The sequence below is a fragment of the Python bivittatus genome, unplaced genomic scaffold (genome assembly GCF_059951505.1).
Source record: "Python bivittatus isolate LINGU-HERP-01145 unplaced genomic scaffold, Pbiv_v1 ctg000970_np1212, whole genome shotgun sequence".
In the NCBI taxonomy this organism is placed as follows: Eukaryota; Metazoa; Chordata; class Lepidosauria; order Squamata; family Pythonidae; genus Python; species Python bivittatus.
The window spans coordinates 1,866,582-1,884,498 of NW_028277121.1; the positions used below are offsets into that span (position 1 = coordinate 1,866,582).

Below are 17,917 nucleotides of genomic sequence, written 5' to 3' on the forward strand. Positions count from 1 at the left end.
CTCTCATAATCCTGAATCAGTGTCAAAGTTATGCTAGTATATAACAGTTTCCGCTCAATATCTAAATCGGTGTGTACAGATATACCAACATACATGAGAACTATCTTAACTTTCCAACTTCATCACTTGTCTTCCTAAATATCATACCTTAGTGATATAGAAAAAAGTCAAGGTATTTAGAACAATACCAGCCAAAACAAAGAACCTTTAACTAAAGTTAAAATATATTTAGGGAAAAATGGATTAAAACCTACAAAAATATAAAAATAAACACTGGAATAATATGCTAATTTGGGTAGCACTCTAAATTTATATAAGGAGAGAAAAAAAAGGAAATGATCAACCTTTTGCTATGGGCTATTATCTGCACAGACATGAGAACCAGCTGATCTGCAAGCAACTGGTTGTTACTAATCTCTTCTTCCAAGGAAGTCACAATCTTTCTTATGAAAGAAAAAAAGCCATGTTTCAGATACAATAAATAGTTTCTATATACTTCAATCTGGCCAAAGAACTGGTGTTTGTTCATAAATGGTCTTCCTCTTTGCTAATTGTTGCACAGAATTTCAAATTGATATTTTCAAAGAGGCAACATCATATGTTGTATGCAATGTTTTTCAATCACTTGTTGACAAATTAGAATTAATTAAATTCAGAGAAAATAAGCAACATGCAAAGTGTTTATTAGAGTTGAAAAAAGAAAAAAAAACTTCTATTTGGCACTGGACTATGTGAAATAAAGGAAGGAATAAAGGAATGTTTTAAAGTAATTACCAAGCAGAATACATTTATATCATTACTATTACCTCCATTATTTATTACAATGTGCTATTATAATTAAATAGTAATACTGTACTCACCTTCAGTAGCAAATAGCTCTAAATGTTTCAAGGTAATTTCTTTGTATCTTGAATTTTCAGCCAGACGATCATAAATTACTGTGTCCTATAGTAATAATTAACACATTGAATGAAAATTTATTTTGTTGAGCATTAAAAAAATTAAAAAGCAAAACAAGGCCAGAAGAATGACATTTTTAAAATGTGAAGTATAGTAATGCAGTTAATTACCACTTATTTACTTAAAAATGTATATCCCATTTTCCATAAAAGGTTCAGCATAAGGAAACAGAAGAATGTTTTTTTAAAATCACCACTCTGTAGCAAAAACTTCTATATTTTTATACCAGTGCAAAGGCTGATTGAAAACAATACTGTATGTAAAAATCCTTTACAATTTTTAGTGGATTGTGAACTATGCATTGGATGTGTACATGAGTTATGGCATTTGTCTTTCAGATGACTGCAACAATATCTACTATTCTTTTAGAGTCTATGTTAACGCTGTATTATCCTAGATTAGTTTATTTTTCAAAAGGAGCACTGAAATCACTTATTCAATTCATTGATGTAAAGGTATTAACTCCTTTGAATCAGGCTCAACTCCAGGTAATAAAGGGATACAGTGAAGGGATCTCACTGCCTCATTCTGGCCACTAGCATCGAGACAGCCTAAACCAGTGTTGTCCAAACTTGGCCACTTTAAGATGAGTGGACTTCAACTCCCAGAATTCCCCAGCCAGCAGGTAGCTGTCCCACATCTTTTTCCTTCCTTGACTAACTCTTCTCTTTTCTGATACATGTTCACCTGCTTTGATGTAGTATCAGTACCTAATAACGTAATACATCAATTTTTCATGTGGTTGCGGACACAAGTCCCGCCCTTTCGTATTTGCTTCCTGACACCTGACACAGGTCCATAAGTCACAGAGTGTGCACTGTGACACCCTGGCACACGTTTCACCCTTTGTGGGGATTCCCACGAGAGTTGCTTGCTGTTGTGACAGCTGGAGTAAGGAGAATGGGAGCTGCATCCCAAGGTACCAGGAAAAGCCCAGGGCCAACATGCAGCATGACTCAAGATTTCTCACCAATGGAAAAAAACTTGCCTCTGCAAGGCAAACTCTGCAGAGCTACAGTATTGGGGAGGGAAACAATTTCCCTTGGGTTTATGACAAACCAATAGCAGAACAGGGGGAAAATAACCCTCATTTTCCAATTCTGAAGTGGTAAAAGAGCCTGTGTAGAAGTGGCCAGATGAACTGTAACCAATTCAACCATATAGGGTAGGGAATGCTCCAGGCTCTGGGTCATGACAAAGATGATCTAAGCTGCTCCCTCTTTCCTAGATGTGGACTGAAGCTGCGGTTGAAAAAGGAGAAGCTGCTGGGCTGAGGCAGGAAACAGTAGATTTAACATCTCCCTAAATTTCAGAATTAACTGATTGGGACTTCAAGGAAAAAGTGAATCTGGGCAAAAAGGAAGCAGGGGGAACACGTGTTTCAGGAGTCCTGCTTATTTCTGTAAAAACATGGAATTATTTAGCTAGTTAAATTACTTATTTTGTGTGTATTAGTTAAATCACTATTATTTTTAAGAATTGTTTTCTGAGCGAAGCAGTGTACATCAAATAAATAAATAAATAAATAAATAGTCTCATGTTTTTGTCTCTTTATCAATTGGGGTTTAGTGTACAATTCTGAACTACATATTTTGGGCTGTGGTCATGAACTGCTTTAAATCAGCATTTTTCTTTCATAAGCTGGAGCTCTATAAAATCTGGAGTTGAATATTCAAACAAGTATCATGTAGTGGAGCAGCACCATCTTGTGGTCTGCGTGGAGTATTACATCCCATTTTCCATTAGTTTTAAGTTGTACGTAGCTTTTTTAACCAACTGACCACTTGCTGCTTCCCCTGGAGTTGGACAGCTCTAGAACCTACATTTTTTCTTAACTTGTGTTGTGTGTTGATATTTAAAAGCAAAAAGACCCTGATGCTGGGAAAGACTGAAGGCAAAAGGAGAAGGGGACAGCCGAGGATGAGATGGTTAGATAGCATCGCCGAAGCAATGAGCATGAAACTGAGTAAACTCAGGGAGGCAGTGAAGGACAGGAAGGCCTGGCACGATGCGGTTCATGGGGTCACGAAGAGTCGGACACGACTTAACGACTGAACAACAACAAATTTAAAAGCAAATAGGCTTTTACATCTGATTTTTTTCTATTTCTTTTACTTGAATAAACTTTGATTTTGTTTACACATGGAAGGAGAAAAAGCAGGGGTGATGGCAATTGCTTGTGCTCCCGCCTTCCCTTAGCGATTTCCAGATCTCCCCATTGGTAGATTTGTGCAGCGACACAGACAGTACTTGAGTTCCGAGTGCTGGGGGACTTGCAGAGAATTGCAGAGTTTTGGTCAGAACAACTACAGAAACTCAGAAGATATTAGTTCTGATTAGATATCAGTTAAGATATTAACTGAAGGGAGGTAAAATGAAAAAATGGCCAGCATTCAAGACTTGATGTGTCTCTTCAAGTCTGGGGTCAATCCAACAATTATTAGACTAAAAGAGCCTGCCACGCTATCTTTTGTGAGTTTATCTCCCAAAAGGTGGGAGGAAGGGCAGATAGCTCTGTTTAGGGTGACCCGTTCCCCACTGGGCAGAGAACACGTACGGGGCTGTTGTTATTTGGGCTGTCTGGCAGACAAAACGGCTCACATCCACTCCAACCCGGACTCTGGGCAGGTCAGGCTGAGGTGCCCGGGGCATGGCCTGGGGCTGTGATCTGGGATGAATGTGAGCCAGTGATTCCTGAGGACGTGGACAGGGTTAGCTTGGCCACCTGTTTACTGGATCCAGGGCCCTCCTGGGTTTTAAAAGCACCCAGGGATATGACCTACAGTCAGGTCCATGCTGTGGGGTTCCTTCTTGGATGGAGGGGTACCTCCTGCCTTAAAAGAGACAGTGGTATACTTCCTCCTCAAGAGGCTGTCCTTGGACCCAATGGCTTTCGAAAACGATTTGTCTAGACTCCCACCTCCCCTTTCTGGGGAAGGTGGTTGGTCTGCAGTTGATGAGAACCCTGGAGGAAGCGGATTATCTACACCAGTGTTTCTCAACCTTGGCAACTTGAAAACGCGTGGACTTCAACTCTCAGAGTTGCCCAGCCAGCATGAATGGCACCTGCCATAGGTTTATAATTACACAGTACAGTCATGCGTTTATTGGTATAGAAAAAAATGGGAAAAAAGTGATATGACTTAAAACGATCATCTGTATTCAGTTTACTTCTTACTATCTTGACTGAGAAAATATCACTGACAATAAAGTTACAGAAATTTTAATTTAAAAAAATAACGGTGACAACTTACAGCTCCTTTGCAGTACAGTCTTAATTTTCCTGATGGCGTGCGTACAATCACAGACATTCTTTTCCTAGAACTGAAAGAATTGAATGTTTTAAGGGACTAAGATTGTAATTCTCAGGAGGAAATGCCAGTTCCATATGACATATAGGAATTACTCCCCTTTCTAAGTTAAACAGAGGGCTGTGACCTCAGAGGGAAAATTCTGCATCAGAGTCTGACCCTTCCATATTCTGTGGGCACTTTTGCAATCCTTTTCTCCCCAGTGTTGTATTTCCAACACTGTTGGAAAGGAATTTAGCATGGATGATTTATAGAGGCATCACTTCACAGGATCTAAATCTTACCTATGCTTGAACTAGTACCACACTTTCAAGCCAATTAAATCAGCTCTAATGGTAGTCATTATTAATTGCCTCCTACTATATGCAATGAAAGAAAAGTTTCTAAGAAAAGGCCAGAAAGAATATTTTCACTACCACCCTGCAGGTCTGTTATCTCACCGAAGCCTCCAAGATCAGAGTATTCTGAGTGGTACATCGGGACTATTCTGAGTTGGAAGAGATAGCTTTTTAAAATAAAGATACTTAACATAAAACTTAAACAATATTTCACTATATCATGAAAAGAATGTGGATTAGGAAAGTAATTCAGGGGAAGAAAACAAGTAATGAAAATCATTGAATCCTAAAGTTTTCCTTAACTTAGTATCAATAAAGTTACACAATATTTAATCTATGAAAGACTGGAACATAGTGTTTTGGAAATAAAATTTTTTTAGAAAGCATGTCATTCTGTTCTAAAGAAAACGCACATTATCTAAATCTTTTAATAAAAAGATTGTTTAGAGCTGATATCATCCACCAAGTAACACGTCTGGTCTAGAGTCTCTATGAGTAGAACTCTACTGACAGAACTCAGAGGAAGAGATTGTGGCCAATTCTGTTTCTTCCCTGCACCTTCTCAAATTCTTCAACGGATTGGAAGACTCTCCTACAACCCACCATGTAGGAGGTGGCATGAGAAGAAACTGTGAGGGGAAGGAGAATTGGTTACCATCCCTTTCTGCACTTTCTCCAACGAGAGAGAAGCACGTTTATGTTGAATCTCAGTCCTTTGCATGGAACCCCTCCATTCAATATCCATTCAAATAATGTTGTCAGCCATAGAATATATTATTGTTAGTGTTCTAGCTTATCTGAATTTAACACCTGGATTGAATTCTGCTTGGAATGTACATATCTTAACCTGTAAGTGAAACCTTTTTGCCAAGGAAATAACTTAAAAAACACATTTGATCAAGACATATTTAATTACCTTGTAAATTCTAACACATTTAGCAATTCATATCTTTCTTCTTGACCCAGCTGGAAAAAAAAAGCAACATGATGACAAAATTATTATTTCAAATTTCAAAGGCACTATATTAATTTTCAAAGTTCTACTGTATGTTAATAGTAATTTTTAGTTAGAAAATAATAACTTTCAATTTACTAGTTTAAAGTACTTACAGATTCTAGAATGACAGAGTCCGGTGTTCTTCCAGTAAAAACAAAATGAAGTTGCTTAGCTGCTCTAACCAAAGCTCCTTCATCTGTAATAAACCATCCTTTATTATTTCACTGACAAATTGATAACATTCAATCAATATGTTTATTCTTTTGACTGCCGGAAATCAGATTTTTTATTCTAATTATTTTTACATACTTTCCATTACATTTCAAGTAAAAAGAAGCACATTTCATAATTTATTTATTGGACTTGTCCCCGCCCATCTCCCCACAATTTAAGAGTGCTTCCAAACAAGATTTCTACCATATAATCTTTCCTGGTTCATATACTGTAATTTGATAAGGGAATGAAATATGACCAACTTGCACTTCAATTTGCTTGTGTTTGTTACCACTTCTTCCATTTTTTTTCTTTTAAAAAATATCAATCAAATATTGGTTTTGATAAGCAGTACAAGAAGTATTTGTTTTCCTATATACTTTTATGTTTATGTAATTAACATGTATAGTAAAAAAAAATCCAGCCTTTTCCTACATACCAGGGAGGGACCGTCCCAGCTTCACCATAAAGGCCATTATAGTACTAACCAGCATTCTGAATTGGGCCCAGAACCCTACCAGTAATCAGAGCAGTGACTGAAGAATAGATGATATAATCTAGTATTGGAGTCTGCTTGCCCCCTCCATTCCTCAAGGTTTTCTACCACTGATGTATATAAAATAAATTTCTGCTTAGGAAACGATCATAAATGTAAATTGGGAAGGAGATGGCAGGGACATATAAGGTGAGCCTGGTGTTTATTTCTACATCTCCGAGGAGCGCAGTGCATAGATACAATCAAAGCCTGTTCTGGAGAGAGTTGAGGAACAGGAGCTTCTGCCCACAGCAGTCTTTCATTCTGATGAACTGTTATATAGATTATGTGCCTGCTTTGCTGAAACTGAAGCAGTTCTAATTCATACTATTCACATTACATTGCATGAGGAAATCCCATAAACCCTATTATAGGCATGACTTGGTGTGGTAAACAAAAATGTAATTTAAAAGTCCAAACAATCCATAATTCTTCTGAGGACAATGTTCAGCATAAAGTTAGCAATGCATCCTCTTTAAAATAAACTCCAATCTATCTATATGAATATCTCTTTACATAGTAGAACATAGTTACAGCTATTCAACTTTACATAGTTGAAAGTAATTACAGCTACTGTATAAGCTTTACCTGGAGATGCTGCTTGATAAATTATCCCATCATCCTCTCTTTCTGGAACAGCTGTATGACAAACTGCCATCATTGTCAAAAACTCACAAATTATAGGTGCAGTTGGCTAAAACAGAAAATAACAGAATGAATTCTTTATTCTAGGATTAAGAATTTTACATCCAGACAAATAGGTACAAAAGTAGCTATAAAAATAAAAGCATATTGAAATATTGTCTTTTAAAAATGTTCATTTTTAAAGGTCACCTAACAGTAAAAACTCACCTAGCAGAAACAAAATGGTAGGGGAAATGAAAGAGACAAGGATAGGCATTTTCTTTACCAAAAAAAAAAATAAAAAAATAAAAAATCAGATCCTAAGAAATAGAAGTAAGCCTTCTGATTTGGGAAAAGCTATTGGTTAAGTGAAAAGAATGTTCATGCTAGGAATATCTGTACTTTCCAAATGGTAACTGACTAAATGGGGAAATATTATGCTGTTTAAAAATAAATTATTTCTCAAAGAAAATAACTTTTGTTAAAATGCATGAATGTTACCATCATATCTGTTAATTTTAATCTTATAAACAAGCTGTTATTCCAACTATATCAGAGTAGAGCAACACAATCATTGGTAGAATATACGTTCTGCAAGCAAGAGGTTCTAGGTTTCGCCCTGTTGTATCTTGGTAGTTAAACAGTCTAACCTGGAAAAGTTAGTTCCTATGCCACCTAAGCATGGTTGTTACTATCTGGGAAAATAAAATACATGTCTTTAATAGATTTTCTAGATATTTACCAAAATATAATGCCTTACAACTGCAGTTATCTTTAAAATAATCATTTAGGAGAAATTGTCCTAAGTATATTTTTCTAGAGTTTGTATACAAACAATTGATTACTTGTAATGGTATGTGGGAATGATCTTGGGAGACAGGAGGAAGAGCCACAGCCTAGACAACGGTCTGATAAACAAAATTTGAATCCAAAGGAGGAGGGGTGGAGAAGGGGTCTCAGAACAGACCCTCCCTAGTTTTCAGGGGGGGGGAAGCGAGGGACAGGAGGGGCCCTTTCAGACTTGCAAGATTCTGTTAACATAACCTGACAATAAAGGTAGAGCTAGTATTCATGGTTGTGCTTCTTGTCTGGACTACCTCAAAGGGCTAACACTACTTGTACAAGTTAACTAAAATAGATTTAATTTCTCATCAATTCTTTTGATATCGCTGTCCTACTTTCAATGGATAACAATGCTAAAAGGGTAAGATGGGCTTCTACTGTATTAATCCATTTATCCACTTTCTTAGCACATGTGGGTAGCAAGGTTGTTATGTTTTACCAGTAAAACTTTAGGAATAAGCTGTTTTGAAATATAGTGTAAGAAAGGCGACTTGTGGTCATCTATTTACCACTAGGCCTTTTTGATCTTTTCTATGAACAAGAAAATAAGCAGCCCATTTTGCAATATGAATGCATTTCTCTATCATGGAAAAAATAGGAAATGTCTACCTTTATTGGGAAAATAATTAATTAATTGAAGTTAAAAATATGAATGTCAGGTTCTAAGTACATCCCTGTGTACTCATCACACTTTCTAACAGCTTATATTATATGCTTTCAAATTAGAGAAAATCTTTCATCTCAACCAGCTAGTGTGCATTTTCCCTAAGAAAAAACAATATTCTTATCCTTTAAAGCCAATGTATTTATTAAATAGTAAATATCACACTTACTGTGGTGCTCAGAGCTTTTGCTCCAGAACTCAGACAACTATTGTTATCAAATGACTATTACAAAAATTTGACATATAGTATTATATAAATTTATTTAGTCACTGAGGTGAACATTTTTGTTACAGAAATACAGCTTTGGGAAGGGGTTGATTTGGGCCTGGGAAAAGGCCACAGTAGGAATGCCTTATCCTTTCTGCTGCATATCCACTTTAAATAAAGCCCTCAGCTGTTTTATTTCTTGAAGTATGCCAGATTCGTGTTTGGAATGGTGCATATTTATTTCAAATCTAAAACAAAAATGTAACTGAAGAAAAGATGTAGTAGTAGAACAGGTTATGAATCAGAAAGGTGAGCAGTCCTCCATTTGCTTCTTGATTACATACATATTTTTCTGTAAACCAAAATTGTAACTTGTAAATGTTTGTTACATCTTTAAGAGAAAATAAATATTGTTTAACTATTCTGATAACCACAATTATGTTAGTTTTGAAATTATTATTTATTTTGCATAACAGTATTTCTGTATCTTACATGTTTGTTTTGGAGGTTTTCCAGTAATGATGAGTCGCTAAATGTTTTTTCTTCCCTTGCTTGTGAACTCTCCCTAAAAACAAATGTGAAAGAAATGAAACCAATATTACATTTATTTATGATACAAATATAATGCAGCTTCATGAAGTATAAATCATGTAGATTCTGATTACATCTTTTTTGAAGTAATGGTTACACAAGATTGTAATCTGTACTTAAGGCATCTCACATTTTAATTATCCTTCATCCACATAGTTGTAGTTCAATTAACTATGCAGTAAAACACATTTAATTGGGTTCAACACAGAATCTTGATAAATATACAGAACAAAATGAATGAAATCAATAGCTACTTTATCCATATAAATCACATCAAAACAAGACTTTCACCTGTGGTGAAACAATCAAAAGTCAGCCTCTGACAACAAATGTTTTCCTAGAGATTAAGTTTTGATTAATGTTTATAAATATTTTTGATAATAAGACAATTCTAATTAGAACATTTTAAAACCAGGTTATTTACATTTGAGTGATGAAATGTTCAGTAAAGCTTATTCAGTCTAAAAAAATGGCTGAGTAATAAATGTCTGTGCAACAGATGTTTCAACTCCCCTCTTCTCAACAGATGAAATTTGTGGCATTTGAAGGTACTGTTTCAGAATTAGGTGCTACTTTCTCTATATACACTCAATTTCAATATGTTAATAATAGCGATATATCATTGTGAGTAAAAAGAAATAAGAGTGAAAATTAGTGCTTACCAATCATCCTCAGAACAGCCAAAATCATCTGATTCAGGAGAATGGCTATATGAAATGTAAAGAAGGCAGAACAATATAGGAAAATAGCTAAGAAAGATTTGAAGTTTGAAAAGCTCATAAAAGAGAAATTAAAGCAAAAGAATCACAAGTCATCTAGTAATTAATTCAAGTAATTGAAACAATAGCTCTTTTAAGGGATCCATGTTATTTGAAACCTACTTTGTGAGCGACCTGGAATACATGGACTATATTACATAACTCAAGCATGTCCGAAAGGTAGCTCCAAAAGCACCATACTTTGCACTTTTTATGCTGGTGACCATTAGAGTATGGCCAGAGATAGCAAGCGATTGTTCTCTTGGTCTCTACTCTGCTTTTCCCTGACTGGAATATTGATAATTCCTCTTTTTCCTCTCTCCCCTTCCCCACAATGAGGATACAAAGCTCAGAGATGCAGGCTTTCTACCACAACATTAAATTTCTGTAATACACTTACTTTACTTGTTCTTTTGGACTGCAAATATCTGCCTAAAGGAAGACCGCAAAATATGGGCCCCAGAGAATGACCTGCAGGAGTGCAACCAGGACTCCTTCAAAATGTTCCTTACAAAGCGAAGACAAACACAGCTGTCCCTCAGAGTTGTCTATGGGGGACAGGGAGAGTAGAGATAGGGCTGTGTGCATGGACTCATCCTTTTTTCCTGTTTAAAGCCTTTCCCTCATTCAGCAGAGTGTGTAAAGAGAGCTATCGTTTCAACCACTGGAATGCATATAGGAGATTAATGAATTGCATGAAGCGTTCATCCAGATACCCTCCTCGCTCCAGCACTGAGACAGCTAGCTTACTATTTGAGAAGGACACATCCTTACAAAGAAGCCTCTACGTAAGAACCACTCTAAATTGGAGGTAGGCTGAAGCCAGATCAAAGTGATCCAGCAGGAAAATGGTGATTTCCATTAGGAAACACAATAAATCATCCATTCTGATTTGTATGGAGGAAGACGCAGAGGAAGACTTGTGGTCTGCATAGCTGCACTCCCCCTTCCCTTCCAGCCAGAGGGTCCTGTGCCTCCATGGCCATTTCTGTTGCAGCTATTGACAGAACAGACTGTCACTCAACAGCCAGCTTTCCTTGGGGTTTTTTCCTCCTCTTTCTGCTCTAGTAAATGTGTGAGAGATGATGAGGCGGCTGTAAGCCTTGATACCCTGACAGAGAGTCTCTCCGAACAAGGCTTTCACTGGGAGACCAAGTTCTGTGTGGAATCTCCTCTCCAAAGAAAGCTCTGAGTTTTAGAGGGAAGGAAAGCACACACACACAACACACACACACGCACGCTGCCTTTCCTTGTCCCTTAAAAGTGAGTGCTTCATCAGTATCAAGTTTAAAAGAGAATCCCAGAAGGCTGCTTCTTCTGGGATGAGAAAAAGCACAGAAAATAACATGCATTTGGCTTAGGCTGTCAGAATAGCGATTTAGAAAGTGACATGCTATCATCCTGCCTCAGGGATGGGAGAAAAGCCCATTGTAGGTTGTGGGGAAGAGCCTGAGTTAAATCAAATTTAGGTTCAAAACCTCCTCCTTTCCTTCTACACTCATAAAACTTTCTCAGGCCAAAGACACATTCATTCATGAAATACAAATGACTCAAGAACTACAGAATAATTGTTCAAGAGTTGTTTGAACACCAGCTGCCATAATAAAGGGACATTCTTGCTTCTTCTTTGCAACTTATAACTTACATAAACTTGACAAATAAATAAATACTGTAAACTAAAAGACAAATAAGAAGGAGAGAAAGGAAGAAAGTTTTAAACATAGGCACAAGGCACAGGAGGGTATAGTACTCTAAGTGAAGATGGAGCAGGAGATGTTTCACAGTCAACAGCACTGAAACTGTAGGTCCCCATAGCTATCATATATTTTAAAATCCATTAAACGCCTGCAAATGTGCGCAGACTCATAGAAATAAAGTTTGAAAACAACAAGTTCTTCGCACTGCTTTTTATCTTCATCCATAACTGGAAGAGCTTTAGTATTATTATGTGTAGTATTTTAGTATTTAGTATTGTTACTTTTAATAATTAGCTATTTGGCAATCACTTCTTCCCGGGAAGAAGCACGGCAGAGACTGCTCGCCTGTCATTAACGTCCAGCTGGCTGCGGTCCCACTGGCTAAGAGTGGGTAAAAATGGAATGAGGACTCTCTTTCAAGCGTCTTTTGCGCGCACCGTGTTTTACAGAAATAGCATCCCTGTTTTTCCTCTTTCAACCTAACGCTACCTTTGAAAAACTGTCAGTGGGCTTTGAAAGTGATTACTTGGGAAGTATGGTATACATTTTAGTAAGTTTTATTTAGAAAAATCTCATTGGTGAAATGGCTTTCACCATGCTGCTAGCTTCTTCACAGCGGTTCTGAAGAAGTTAGCAAAACATCAGCACGTGTTCATAGTTCCACAAGGCATTACATTATTTTCACCAGTAAATAACCGCTGTGGAAACTATACTCTGTGAGGAAACATGTTAATTGTGCTGCATTTAGTTCAGGAAAGACTGATATAAAATGCTAATGACATTTGACAGAAAATTTCTACAAAGAAAATTTGTTCAGGTTGTGTCTAGGTGTGACCTTGCTTCCATGTTATGTGGCTAATGTTCTTTTTTTTTTCTTTGCAGAATTGCACATCTTACTAGCCCCCCAGGGTTTAATAAATTTGTGCTATATAACTTCTAAGAATTTCTAAGTACTTATACTTAGTATATACGCAAGCTTATACGCATGCATATACATGCAAATTCATAACAAAGCAATTTCTCAAGAGTATCCAATTTGTTTTATTCTTTTAATAGACTTAACTGTTCCATAGAAAATTAACGAACTGCTCGTTTCAGCAATTGTAATGATTTCGAGTTTAACCAGTACAATAGTTCATATAAAATACTATATTTTACATTTTAAAGGACTTTAATATTTTTTTAAATCAGGACACTGAGATTGTAATCCTATAGATATTTATTTTGAGGAAGTCCTAATGAACTTAAAAGGGCTGATTTCTGAATAGAAATATCTAGGACTGTGTCACTGGAGAAACGTATATATCTCACAGCTGCTGTGAAGTGTCTCAGACAACTGCTTATGTCCAATCCTTAATTCTAATTTGTTCAAAAGTGAGAAAACAGCTGTGTAAAATACCCAGTTTGATCAATCAAGCTACATGGGTGAGCAGATGAACTGTTTACTGACTTAACGGTAAAACCTAGGCACTGAAAGAGTCATGCATCACAGGCTTCTGATTCTCTTCGATGTGCTTATGTTTTTAACTGTTAATTCCTGAATGCCCAACTCTAATGAAAAAGGTAGCAAAGAATATAAAACCAGCAATTACTTAAGAAAGAAACTTACCCGTAAGATATTCCTGCTATGGTACACTTCTTAAATTGCATTACGTTGCACGTCAAGGTACCTGTCTTGTCCGAAAATATGTATTTGACCTTAAAAAAAAAAGGTAAATGGTCGTTAATATTCTTCATCAAGTATACATTATTATATCATTGTGGTAGTAACGTAATGCATTTACTAATTATATACCTTAAGCACATATTGAACATAGTAGCAGAAAGAAAACCCTTTCCAGTATTGGGTAGTTTAGACAACAGATCGGTAAACTGTCCCCTTAGAATTCAGCACCTCTTCCAGCTCCCAAGACTGCCGACTGTTTTGCAGAGATGGAATATTTTATGGCTGCTTAGATGTACATAATCCAAAGCATACTCCCTGAGCAAGATAAGAGGTACTCCTACTCCCATCCTACTCATGCAGGAAAGGGATCTTTAAGGCACTGTTTTAGCCAGATGTGTCTTTGTTTTTATCACTGTTTTATAAATTAACTTCCCCATACTTACAAGTATTTAAGGACAACATACTAGAAGCAAGAAGGAAGGAATGGTACATTTATTCGGTATTATAAATACATGCTGTACTCAGCGTATTTATTATAACCTGGCACATCAATAACTGTATTTTTTCCTAAGTATCAAGGTAAGATATTGTAATACTTGCTCTGTATTTTTACTACCACTATGTTTGTAAACAGTAAACTTTTCAAATTCTTTCAAGACAGATAAATTCTGGATTTATCTCTGCCTTCCTGGCCTTGTGAAATAAACGAGGACAGTTAACAGTAGCAAAAGCTCATCTTCCAGAGCTAGAAAGCAAACAATCGCCTTATACTCAATCCAGAGATCCTGGGGTTCTTCCCGTAATCCTCAGGCAAAGCTGCTCGAAGAGGTACTTGTTCACATATTTAGTTCTTTCCAGTTATCAAGAGAGAAAGCAAGAAGGAAGGAACCATTTTAATTTCCCTTGATGTCCTAAAATAATGGGTCCATAGGATTGTAAATGTCCACGTATAACTTTATGATGAGACCACATTTGGAGTACTGTGTACAGTTCTGATGAATGCACCCTAAAAAGAATATTGCAAAGGTGCAACCACAGTTATTAGAGGCCAGAGCATTTCCCTTATGAAGACATTCTGCAGGAATTACAGCTTTTTAGTTTGGAGTATAAAGGAAGTACCTCACAATGCATAATTATGGAATTCCCATCAGGTATAGTGAGGACCACTAATATATACAATTATAAAATGGGAATGGACAAATTCTGGATGATTGGACTGTCAGGAGATATTAGTTTTTATGACTACTACCTCCTGAATCAATGGCAGCGTACCTTACAACCAACTACTGTAGTTATTCCCTCCTGTCCATGCCTGTGAGCTTTTTGAATTCATCTGGTTGGCCACCGTGTGATGCAGAAAGCTGGACTAGATGTCCAGCCTGGTCTAGGAGGTTTCTAATGTGGTATATGCCCTACATCAGTGGTTCCCAACCTTTTCTATGCCCCACACCCCTAGGAAACGTTTGATTAATGTTTGCACCCCCTACAAAAGTGGGTATATTACAAAAGTAATATCACATGTGAAGATGAAGCAGTCTAATTTCTAATTTTTTAACCACAAATTGTACCACATGCAATACTGCGGGTGAACAAATTGAACTTAAAAAAATAAGCTTTTAACTCAGTGCATAAAATGCAAATATAAATTGAGCGATTCTAATTTATTTGGAAAAAATTGTAAAAGGTAAAATCAGTCCCAATTGTGAACATAAAATTCAACAACTTCTTTGCTCCTGCTTCTCATTCATGATTTTGTCAAAACATGGAACTTCCTTGCTGACTGCGATCCACAGGTCTGCTTGTGGATCCAGGCGATTCCTAGGTTTTGTCTTGATTGACAGAAGAAAACTGAATCCAGATTCACACAAGTATGTTGTTGCAAATGGAATGAGGACATGGAGTGCTTTTCCACTAAGTCTTGGGAACATATTCAGTGCTGCACACCAAAACTCCTCCAAAGTCTTGCTTTTAAATTGTACTTCAAGAGCTCAATTTGTCCACAAATCAATATGACCTTCCTTCAGCTCTTCATCACCTGACATTTTCTCCAAATTGAAGGAATATGGATTTATGATTCATTCTTCTGAAATCTTCAGGTCTCCAGCAGCAAAATATCCATCAAATGATTCTGACAGCATTTCTTCATGCACAGCAGGAGTTATGGATCCAGCATCATCAACCATCTCTTCTAGTGAAGGAAAATTTGAGAGACTGCCTCTTTCTATCCTTCAACACCAAAGACATAACTTTTCTTTGAAGACATTCAACTTTCCACGAGCCTTCAATATGTTTATCCCTTTTCCTTGAAGAGAAACACTCAAGTCATTCATATGAGTGAAAATATCAGTTAAGTAAGCCAGCATTTGGCTGAATTCCTGTGATTTCAATGCCCCAACCAGATAGCATTCATGCTCCTCCAGAAAAAAATTGATTCCTTCCCACAATTCAAAGAAGTGGGTTAAATCTTGTCCTCGTGACAATCAATGGACTTCTGTGTGGAAAAGCAAAACTGAGTGCTCACTTCCTAGATCCTCACAAAATGATTTGAAGATGCAATGGTTCAAAGCACGCCCCCTGATCCAGTTGATGATCTTCACACAAGTATCAAGGACTTTCTTTAAATTTGGAGGCAATGCTTTTGATGTTAAAGCATTCCGATGAAGAAAAAAATGGGTAAATTGCAAATCTGGAATTTCCTTTTTCATCAATGCAGAAAAGCCAGATTTATTTCCAAGCATTGCAGGAGCCCTGTCTGTGCACACAGAACCAATGACTTTGACATCTAGATCATGTTTGGCAAAGAAATCTTTCACCAGCTGCATCACATCCTTTGCAGTCATGGTTTTTTTTTCAGATCTTTACAAAACAGGAAATCTTCCTTCACAGCACCATCACTGACATACCTCACTAATGTTATGAACTGACTACAACTGGAGACATCAGTTGACTCATCCAACTGAATACAGATTTTAAGAGAGGTAGCTCTGACATCTGAGATGACTTGGTCCAAAATATCTTCACTCAAATCACTGATTCGGTTGTGAATGACATTATTTGATAGGGGCACCTGTTCAAATGTTTTTGTTGCTTCTTTGCCCAGGATAGTTGTTTTATTTCCAGTGTACATGGCTTGATGAGATATTCCACAATTTTATGGGTCTTCTTGGATTTGGCCATTTTATATGCCACTTGGTATGAAGCAAGAAGCAGTGGTTTTTCAACAGAAATGAAACCTAATTTCGGAAGAGTACCTTGTGAATCAAAATGAGCTTTTTTGATTTTCAATGACCCAACACCATGTCCTTCAACATTAACTCTGCTATGCTTGTTCTTGAAGTGCTCTTGAATCTTGGATGGCTTCAGATTTGAGTTGGAAAACACAACGCTACAAAGAATGCACTGAGGTTTTTGCAAACCATTGTTTCCTGTTGTGCAAGTGAAACCAAAGCACACATAGTCATCATTCCATTTCCTTCTTTTTGACATGAATGGTTAATTTGTAAAACTGAAAGAGTACAACATGAGCTAACATGAGAAAAACTAAGTTCGGATGACCGCTTTACTCAATCAGGCAAGCCTATAGCAAAGTATTGCAAGAAATATGCTTTCAAATTTTATATTACGATATTACCTGCATTATGCCAAGATAAATCATCAGGGGGAAATGTTACAGGGATGCGACACAAATTAGGCTACTCTCTTATTCCCTGATGCTCACAATAATTATACTGTGCGTATATCAGTGTGGGATAGGCGTGATGCACCAAGTAAAGCCTATATCACAACTGTACTTCCTCTAATAATTATTATTCACACACTTGTACTCATGGACTTGTGTAAATGTGCTGCTTGAGTGATGAGATTTGTGATGAACACTGTGTCATGGCGCACTCAACCAACACCACAATTTACGTGGGAGTAACTTCTGGACAAGTGAATGAAACTGTGTGGTTGGTCAATTTCACTATCAATAAACTCACACCTCGCTAGTATGAGTGAATGAATAGATTGGGCTAACAGAATGTCTCTCTTGACTTGGGCAGTGGGAGAGTGGAGTGTGCTCAGGACAAACATTACCTCCTATCTCCTCTGCGTTCCTCAGTCTTTCGCATTATATACGGGGAAGTCAGTGACAATGAGGGACGCATTTGAATGGCTGGACAAAGTGGGGATAAGCATGGGATTGGTTGAGTGAATTCAAGTGAGGGAGGGAGGCACGGTGTGGGTGAACAGAGGCGACAGGCGAGCTAAGAGGTCCCGAGGAGTGAAATACTTAACGAACTCTCGCGATCGTGAATTTATGAGTGAAACAATATACAATGATTATGTCAGATGTTGCATTATAATGATTTTAAAAGCAGTACTCTGACAGTTATTTACTTTACTTACATGTTAATTTTGTTATTCTCTCCCTTTGATTAAATAAACGAGACTACTATCTATGCAATCCAACCACCTATTACCCCTACATGTTAATTTTGTTATTCTCTCCTTTTGATTAAATAAGCAAGA

The 17,917-nt window shown here is 37.0% G+C and overlaps 1 protein-coding gene across 5 annotated transcripts in view; it reads right to left on the reverse strand.

Annotated features, from left to right (window-relative positions):
- Nucleotides 1–17,917, reverse strand: part of ATP8A1 (ATPase phospholipid transporting 8A1) — a 102,837-nt gene that overhangs the window by 39,806 nt on the left and 45,114 nt on the right. For 3 of the 5 annotated variants that reach the window (XM_088131096.1, XM_088131097.1, XM_088131100.1), the window contains 8 exons: nt 13,349–13,437; nt 9,947–9,991; nt 9,186–9,258; nt 6,943–7,048; nt 5,720–5,802; nt 5,526–5,575; nt 4,215–4,284; nt 861–945 (listed from right to left, as the gene is read on the reverse strand). In XM_088131096.1, coding sequence (XP_087987222.1) covers nt 861–945; nt 4,215–4,284; nt 5,526–5,575; nt 5,720–5,802; nt 6,943–7,048; nt 9,186–9,258; nt 9,947–9,991; nt 13,349–13,437 — 601 coding nt within the window. The remainder of the gene's footprint in view (nt 1–860; nt 946–4,214; nt 4,285–5,525; nt 5,576–5,719; nt 5,803–6,942; nt 7,049–9,185; nt 9,259–9,946; nt 9,992–13,348; nt 13,438–17,917) is intronic. The other 2 variants (XM_088131099.1, XM_088131098.1) reach the window with 1 other exon arrangement.